Source organism: Drosophila eugracilis, unplaced genomic scaffold (assembly GCF_018153835.1).
Source record: "Drosophila eugracilis isolate 14026-0451.02 unplaced genomic scaffold, ASM1815383v1 contig_1104, whole genome shotgun sequence".
Classification (NCBI taxonomy): domain Eukaryota; kingdom Metazoa; phylum Arthropoda; class Insecta; order Diptera; family Drosophilidae; genus Drosophila; species Drosophila eugracilis.
In genome coordinates, this window is record NW_024571881.1 from 163,608 (window position 1) to 173,040 (window position 9,433).

The 9,433-nt window shown below is 40.9% G+C and overlaps 1 protein-coding gene across 1 annotated transcript; it reads right to left on the reverse strand.

Moving 5' to 3' along the window:
- Nucleotides 1-5,965: 5,965 nt before the first annotated feature.
- LOC108109842 (protein ERGIC-53) lies at nt 5,966-9,104 on the reverse strand. The gene is made up of 4 exons (XM_017218595.2): nt 8,886-9,104; nt 7,510-8,698; nt 6,970-7,095; nt 5,966-6,903 (listed from the first exon to the last, which is right to left on the reverse strand). The coding sequence occupies exons 1-4, from the start codon at nt 9,064-9,066 to the stop codon at nt 6,867-6,869; spliced, it is 1,533 nt and encodes a 510-aa protein (XP_017074084.1). The 5' UTR covers nt 9,067-9,104; the 3' UTR covers nt 5,966-6,866.
- Between the last annotated feature and the right edge of the window lie 329 nt (nt 9,105-9,433).

Sequence of the window (9,433 nt, forward strand, 5' to 3'; positions counted from 1 at the left end):
CCGGCATCGATGTCCCGCGATCCAAGGCTGCCGAATAGATAGATACGCAGATGGAGGATGCAGGATGCAAAGATATGGACTCACCCCTCGGGCCGATAAATCTCAGAACTGGCACACTCGCACACACACGCGTGTTATGACTGCTAGCCAAAATGGATATGCGAGTATGTACCAACCAAAGGCACCGACATGTGTCCTGGGGCTCCTGCTGCGTCATTGCTTTAGTTCCGGTTGAGTTTGTGCCAGCGCTTGCCAAGATTTATGTCACTTTGTTGGGACAACAAAGAGGCCACCACTGTCCGGGACAATGGGAAATAAAAACCCGATTCGCAAATCCTTTTCCTCGAGTGACCCACTTGGGACTGACCAGCGAGGAGCAACGCTAATTGAGCGATCTTCCGGTTGGCTAATGGGTTAAGCCGGCCAAGTGCCCATATATCATGTCCTTGGCTGTGATAATTTCGGCATTTTATCAACCAAAATTTAGAGGGTTTTTGCCTCTTGCAAAGATTTATGACCATCTAATTGAGTTTGGAGTTTCCGAATGCATTTTTGGCTTTGTAATTGTTGATGCGCCATCATCACAGCTCTTTGGAGACCAATAAAATTGGTAAAATATAATAACTTAATATCATATTTTATGTGCAACAGAAACTAGAAAAACTTGAGCTCAAAATGCAGTAAAAAAGGGAGAAGGGAAAATTTATGCGAGTGCTAAGTTTTTGGTCAAGTGGTTTTTGTCATAATTAATTGTTTTAAAAATATCAGAATATTTTATTACCACATTAGATTAAATTTCTGATATATTGCAGTTCATAAACTAGGTTTATAAATTGCAGAGGAAAACTATGAAACTCTATAAAATATAACTATGATTTTAACGGTTTTTGTTCCCAGAACTCGCTTTTCAAATACTTAAACAATTCGTTTCAATACTTGAAAATTCGTTTCACTTTTCTATAACCACTCGAGCCGTCCTTTTCCTCAAATTTCTTTAATGTTTTGGAAATGCGTAAACTCGTTTTAATATTGCCCAACAAATTCTCCACAAATTTGAAGTACTCAAACTACATTTGCATGCGGGAAACTACAAAAAAAAAACGAGGCGAGAATAAAACTTATATTGAGAACAATAAAAATTTATGAAAACCCATTAGGGCGAGGCTGGAAAAACAAGCCAACGACTACAAATTGCCGGCAGCCGTTCGTCTCAAACCCCTTGGATGAATCCGTGATTGGGATGGAAACTAGATGGAAGGAGGGGAGATTTTGGCCACAAATTATTTTTATAGCTGAGACCGATCCCAAGGCACGAGTTCGGCGAGTTATGCGCCGGAGAATCTCATAACCGATCCGGGGACTAAGCCCGTTGAAGTGCCTGGATGGATGTCTCGGTCGTAAAAAGATGAGGATGACTTTAAGGATTGCACGGGAAGAAAATCTGACTAAATTTACAGAAATTTAAAGATATTCATTATAGATTAAAGTCCTTTTTATCAGTAAGCAGTTAAAAATCTATCTTAATATTACCAAGATGATTTGTAACCCAGCTTGTTGTCTATTCTTTGTTAATTTGCATTCATAGATAGGTTTCTAACATTTCTTAGATCAGTTCAAGTCACAAAATCATGTCAAGAATCAATGACTTTTTTTCTCTAAGTGAAAAACAAAAGTGGAAATGGAGGTTGTGCCGTGTCATTGTCATTGTCACTGTCGTCTGGAGGCATGGACATGGAAGAGAGCAAATTTTAATTGATGACGATTTCATTAAAATTGTCAGCCAGCAGCGGCGGCAATCCTGAAAATCTACATCCTGCATCCCCAGAGCGTGGAGGCAATAAAAATGCAAACAAGCGGCGCGTGGGTGATGTCCGTGCTCCAGGACTTGTGTTAGATGATGATGTCGGGTTAACTCGCCCAGCGAAGTGTGAAGGATGCAAAAAGTTAATCGCTCAGGCGGACGGCCCGTCGCACTTTGTATCTGGCCAGATGTGTTAATGTTTCTCGAACCGCCATCCACTGAACAGGGGTATTTTTTATTGCCCTGTCCAGGACATCCAGCATCCTGCAGGATATGTGTGTTTGCGCACTAAGTAAATTGCGTAAATTTATGGCTGCGTAAATGGTTTAATGACTCAACAGTCTATTTATCCAGGCGATGCCATGCACCGACATGGCCTAATGGACATGTTGAGGTTGAGTTTGAGTCCCAGGCATCCGGGATTTGGAACTCAGTTTACAGTCAAGGGTGTCAAGTGGAGGAGGTGTGGGGCAATGAACTTGTTAAAAGTTCCATTTGTTAAGGCACTTATTGACATATCAAGGCATTAAAAGTTTTACTGACTAAATTTAATTGAAAATTGTTTAATATCTGAGATCAATTAGTTGTGTTTTTATGCGGAAACATCCTTTGACATACCCTAGAATGGATAATTCCTATCATAATATCCACTTTCTTATAGACCGTAAGGCAATATAAAATATAAACTTTAAAAAATTATTCCATAGAATATAAAATATTTCTATATCTATATATTGTTATAGTCAAAAAGCCGGACAATTCTTATCTTTAATCAGTGAATTTTCTTACCAAAATACGAATGCATTTCATCTTAATTGTCTACACTTAATTTTCCCCGATGGACCATTTTCCTTTATTTTTTGTCCAACTGACATCACTCTTTAGAAGACGATTTCTTATCCGAGCTCAGGGATCTGCCCCGCTGGCTGAGGCAGCAATTAAGCAAGCATTAAACATGTAAACTGCTTGCAACGCCCCAGAGATCAGGGATTGAGAAGAGCAGGAGAAAGCTGAGATGAGGATAGCATAGAGATAGAACCCCTTACCTTGGGGAGGTTGTCTGTCCGATTCCGTTTCCAAATCGTTGACTTGTCGCACCCAGTCAAAACCGGAGGACGATAAACGGCGCTGATAGCAAAGCATTTATCAAGGAGCTGGGAACAAGCTCAATTGAGTTTCAAATTGATGTCACCATTATCGGGAACTGTCATCTAAGCACTAAGATGGGGTGATGGCAACATGAGGGATGGGCAAAAAAAAACAGGGAGAAGGAGGGTCTGATATGTATCCCGTATTTATTTATAATTTTTTGATCATTTATCAGCGGGACTACTTTCTCACAAGGCCGCAATTGCATATTTATGTAGATGTGTGCAGTGTGCAATTTCAGTTTGCGCTTCGATTTAAGTGCTCATAAATAAAAATCCCCGCAAAAATCCACCCCAGGGAAATGTTCGGAATGGGAAAATGCTCGAAATGGGCAGGGAAGGAATAGTCAGTTCACCACCCCGGCGAACTGTCAAAAAGGCAACGGAAAGTTTGTAAACAAAACTAATGCCGACATGGGTGTTGATAAAGTTCTCCAAACTTGTGGCACCCCCACCTCCATTGGCCCAGGCTTATTGAATTGCCCTACACGCTTGATTGCCCGCTAAACGGATGAGGGGTAGGGGGTATGGTTTCCCTGGGTTTTTCCATGAGCAGGAGCTGACTTTGGCCATTCGATTCGTGTGTGACATGTGGATTCGTCATACCAAAAAGCGCAAAATATTATCCAGGCCCAACTTTTGTTCTGGTTTCATTGGCAAAAACATTAACAAAGGGTGCAGGCAGGGATTCGGGGAATGCAGGATGCAAGCCAGTGAATAGGATGAGGGGACTTCAATGGGACTCCATTTGCCAGCTCGCTTCAATGGAATTGTGACTTGTGTCTAATGGACTATCCTTTGTCATCCGCCAACCAGCGACTTAATGGCATCGGGAAACTAAAGCAGTTGCACAAACATTTAAGCATCCGAAGAGCAGTTTTCCCATTGTTCTTGCACTTTGAGTGCGACAATTTTCCTATGGAAATTTTTCAATTCGTTCTAATGCAGATGGAATGATATCTAAGCGATGTATCTTTGGTTTTAATTTGGGATTGAAAGGGAACATAAAATAATATTATTATGCAAGGCTTAGAACTTAAATGAATTTACTAAGAAAGACTGGATTACTTTTTTATACTAGATCATGTTAAAAAACTTGAGAACTTTAAGACCAATATTCTGCATACAAATTTCAGAAATATGAATAAAATTCACTAATTTTTCTGCGGAATGAATCAAAATTGAAAACAGAAAACGCTTCTTAAGTCTAAAATGATAATTAGATGAGTCTGTATCAATTTCAACTTTGGCCCCTTAAGCTCTGTTCGGGTCATTAGCAAATTACGTAGCGAAATTCAATTTTGGGATTAGCAACAAAGTTCGTAATCCGGTGACGGCCAATTTGCTTTCTTCGGCGACTGACGAGCCAAAGAAATCTGCCCAGATCGGATGACAGTTATGGAAATTTATGATTCATGGTTAGGCATTTGGGTAGCTGCGACTCGCAGCAATGTAATCCATTTGTTTGCGCAACATTTGTCACGCTGCCACTGCTCCTTCTCCTGGCTAGAAAATACAGGACATGGTCTGGGGATTTGTCAACACAGCCAGAGCTACATATATCGCACCGATACATCCAGATAGATCCACCCCGTTATATGGTAACTACTTTGACTTTGATTTTATATCCCCTTTTTTTCGCAAATGTTTGGCAAATGTTGCAAACTGTCGTCCTCGTTTGTTGGTTTGCTGATTGAAAGGGGGAGGAGGGAGGGAATAAGGACATTCGGAAGGGGATTTATGAATTTCATTTACTAATGGATTGTGGTGAGCTCTGAAATTCCACAGATGTGTAAATATGCAATATGGATTATTAAAGTTTTTGGCATCCTTTTAAATCTGACATTATATTGATCTGATTCGGGGGAAAACACAATGATCTGGATGGTTAAATGGATTAGAAGTAATAAATTACTGTAAAGGGTCTTAAATATATTACAAAATTCTAAGCAGAAATGAATACAATCTCCTCTTAGGTTTTTAATGCATTTTACATTTTTATAGGCAAACTTTTGATAAAATGTTTACATGTTTATATTATACTAAATTCTAAATTAACTATACGGCAATATGTCAATCTAAACTTATTCCCAATTTAATGTGCAAATTAGTAGATAAATATATTTACGATAAACATTAAACCATTTAATAAATACCTTTCAACTTTATCATTAAAAAACCATTTCTGGAAACTCTTACTAAACTTCCAAATTGCAAGACAAGAAAGCAGGATAAGATCTTTATTTTAAAACTAAGACAGGATATACTAAATTAGAACTAAGTTTAGTTTATACTATAAAGTAAGTTTTGTTACAGTGCACCAACCTCACCCCTGCTGGGAAAATCCTCACAAAGCGAAACCATTTTCTCTGTTTGCCAGCCTCAAGCCGATTGGCTGTTAAAAGAAGTTAATAGCCGTTCAAGTTCCCCTTCCAGTTTCGTTTTCTACTGGTCCTGATCCTGCGCACTGACAGTACATAGGACTCTGAGTACATAGCCGAAGCTACCATCCAACCAAACACCAGAGCTGCCACTCGCGAGACTCCAATAGTGTAACCCCTTCCTCGATCCCTGAGTGAATTTATAACATGGACCACGACTGCCGTTGGCTTCTGTCCATTTATCTTTGGCTGGGTTTTCCTGGGTTCTATTTTTTTTCAGAGGCGTTGGGATGGGGAACCCAAACCACAGCGAACCTGCCCACAATGCCACCAATGGCAGTTACATTTTATGGCCAAAAGTTCACCAGAACTTCCACCACATCCCCTAGCTCCACACACTGTGGGGCGACCAAGTGGCGCCATTTTTGCCGCATTGTCATCGATGCGAGGATGAGGATTGGAAACTGACAGGGATTCTAGTTTATGCTTACGAGGTCTTTTTGAGAAATAAAGTTTTTCCTCTGTGGATATCAACGAAAATAAAATCGCCATTGAGGGGGAGTATAAAAATAAAATGGAAAAAGAGCAGTAAAGTGATAAAGTTGGACAGTTAAAGATAGACTTTTGTACGACCATTTTCTATAAATTGATTTTTATTTTTCAGTTTAAACATTTCTATCGAGACTGGAATGGACAACATATATAAAAACACACTTCACTTCAATTGTTTTATAATTTATCAGTATTTATATTAAGATTATTCAGTAGAAAACTTCCTTACATCGCACCAGTGATATGCGAACGAAACAAAAAACTTAGTGAGACGGTACCATCATCGTAATTATTAAATAAATTCACTCTCAGGCTAGTTAACAAAAAAGCTGTCTAAATCGCTTTGCTGAGTTCGTAGCGCATGAAAATGGAAAGAAAGATTTATGTTGCCAATTCAGTTTTAAAGAGCCGAGCTCAGGAGACTCCGTTCAACTCTTAAGTAGATTTATATAGAAATTAGCTAAGTTTACGGAATTTTCATACATTTATAGTTTTTACGATTTTTATGTTTTTTTTTTTTTGTAGATTGATTTTCTTTTGTTTTATAGAAATGCCTGCACACATGATATGCAGAGTTGAAAATGGAGTAGAACTTTCGACTTGACTTGCTAAACGAATTAAAAAACATCTTGTGCTGACTATTATTAGGGAAGTTTGTCTTGTGGCTTCTTCGACGGTTTCTTCGTTTTGTATTGCGTGGCATTGTCATGAGGCTTTTACATTGTTCAAATTTCTTGTTCTTTCTTCGATTAAGTAACGACTTCAATTTGTATTCGGGACCTGACTTATCATACAGACTTCTATATAAAAAACAAACAGTTACACGTAATGGTAGAACATGCTATGCAGAAGTCTTAAATCTTTCATTTTAACTAAATTTAGTTGCCGCCTAGTCAGGTGTGCGAATGTGTTTCCTCGTGTTTTGTGTGGGTGTATGCTTGTGTGTTTGTTACTCGTTACGATCCCAATGAGTCGCGATCTTGCCTAATAGAACTTTTTCGCCTGTGCTTCGCTGCGATTTCTGTAAAAAATAGTTGTGAAAATTTAATAGTTCTGGATCAAAGTTCTAAGATTCACAAACACTCACTTGAAGACGTTGTAGATGAAGACTAGCAGCAATTGCACAACAGTTACGCTTAGGAACAATGTGACTCCAACGCAGTTGCCCGTGGGACAATTGGCCACTTGCGCTGCTCCTTGGGGCGCTCCCAATCTGTAAGAAGGAAAATATCTTTTTAGTATAGATATATGAAGTTATATCCCGGTCCTCTACTATTAACTTAAAACTCATTTAAGCATTAAAATTCTACATATCGGTCGGTTACATTTCGAAATCTTTTTTGATACCTTTTCTAGATCATATTATGAGCTGTCATTTCCGTAAAGGGTTGTCTTAGATCGACCAAAAATCAAATTTAATCTAATTAAGGACGTATTTGTCAACTTTTTGTTCTATACTATGTTAATCTCAGTTAAACCAAACATCATAAATAATATTAAAATATAGCTGATAACGATTAACTTAGGTCGAGGTTAGATTCGAATCGAGCGAGTTAATTAAATAATATGCTGACTTCGATGACGACTAACTAAAGACACAGAATTAAATCTTAACCATATTTCTCACCTCTGGCCCACATGAGTGATGCCCTGCTTGACCTGGTTCATGCCATCGCGCATCTCGGCGATGAGCGTTTGCACATCATAGCCGGTGGATTGGATTTGTGCTGTTGGCGCGTGCTTCTGATTTGTTTGAATGTTATCAGTGCGCACATTGATATCGCCAACCAGTTGGCGTATCTCGCGGATGGAACTAAGCAGCAGGTTCTGATTAGTGAGTAAAAGATCTACATCGCTCCTGCTCACAGCGCCAACGGGCAACGGTTGCTGAGCCACTCCGCCAGTGGCGGGCGGTGGCGGAGCCTGGCCAGCATTGCGCGAGACCAGCGACAACGTGGTCTCTTGGCGGCCAATAATCTCGTCCACTTTACGGGACAGCTCGCGCAGATGGTCGGCTATTTGACTTTGTCCCTGCCAGATCTGACGCAGCTCACGCTGATTTTCTGATTCGTAAAACTCCTCCCAATCTTCGTCCTCCTTTTCGGGATGCTCCTTTTTGTATTCTTGTTTTTGCTTCTCAAGTTTCTCCTGGTACTCCTTGTACTCCTGGGTCAGCTTTTCCTGGTTATCCACCTTGGGCTGCTCCTGAATTTGTCCAGCGGCGTGCAGCGAGGTGGTCAAGAAGTGGAACACATCGTGGTCATCGGCCAGACCTCCCGTCGCGGCTGAGATGCCAAAGTAACCGTTCTTAGGCAGATTAACTCCATCGGCCCTCAGACACAGCTCGTAGTCATCGTTGTTGTTGGTCATTCCATTGTGGATGAGCACGGTGAGCACATTGTTGTAGTATTCAATACGCGCCCGAGTGGGGAATGGTTTGTTACGGAAATCCCTGAGACAACCACTCAGGAGTTGCGTAGTTCCATCGTTGGCATGGTCATACAATTTGGTGCCATCATTGAGCACAGCACTGATGTATGGATTATTGTGCTTGTTGTCATTGTCGAAAGAATCGAACATGATGGCTAGACCGTTCCAGCGGTCGGATGACCCAAACACCGGTCCGTTGTAGTCGCCCTTCTCCGTGGTGTACCAGAAGGCTAAACCATCGGCTCCGATCCGGCCACGACCCGTCACACGGAACACAATCTCCACGTCCCACCAGTCGAAATTTGTCTGGGATTTTGTCCAGATGGCACCCTTTTGAGAGCGCAGCGATGGTGCCACGCGCACACTTTCCGAACTGGCAATAGCATCTGAAATGAGAAGCAACAAGTTGTGGCTTTAGAAACACCCGGAGTCGTGGTCAAATCGAGATCCAAACAAAGTGCCTGCGTGTACACTTCGCCGCTTCGCACCGTCTCGCTCGCACCCACGGTCGCAAAGCGGCAGCGAGTGGGCCAAAACAACTGACGTGGAGCTGCGTCTTCCACTCGTACTCACTTCCCCCATACTCCCAAAACGGTACGGTGCCGTCTTTCTGGGCCAAATACGGCGGCTTGAATGAGTATTTGTACTCAAAGCGACGGTGGACGCCTACGGACCCAGGACTTAGGTTGCCGTTCGCCTTGGAGCAGGGATTCCACGCCAGGAAGCACAAAATGGCCAGGAAAGTGGGCCGCATCTTCGAAATTATATTTTGACAACTAGTGGTGGGATTGCGTCGATGGTGCCACTGTTGATATCGATAGGCAGCCGGCACCGTTAAACGATGGCATGTTCTAAAACATTGGTAAACTATTCTTTACATCTATTTTGCAGTGCAATAGTTTATAGTAAAATGATTTTTATTTATATTTATAGACTAGTGTCCTAAAAATATATGAGGCATATGTGTACTTTTTCACTTTAGATCCTTACAGCTGTTATCGATAGCTCCAGTGCCCGCCCAATTCAAAAGCTCTCGCTATCTCACATTCTATGATGTTGACGTGGAAAAACATTTATTTTGAAAATTTAAATAGTGTTTACGTTACTTTACAAAATAAAGA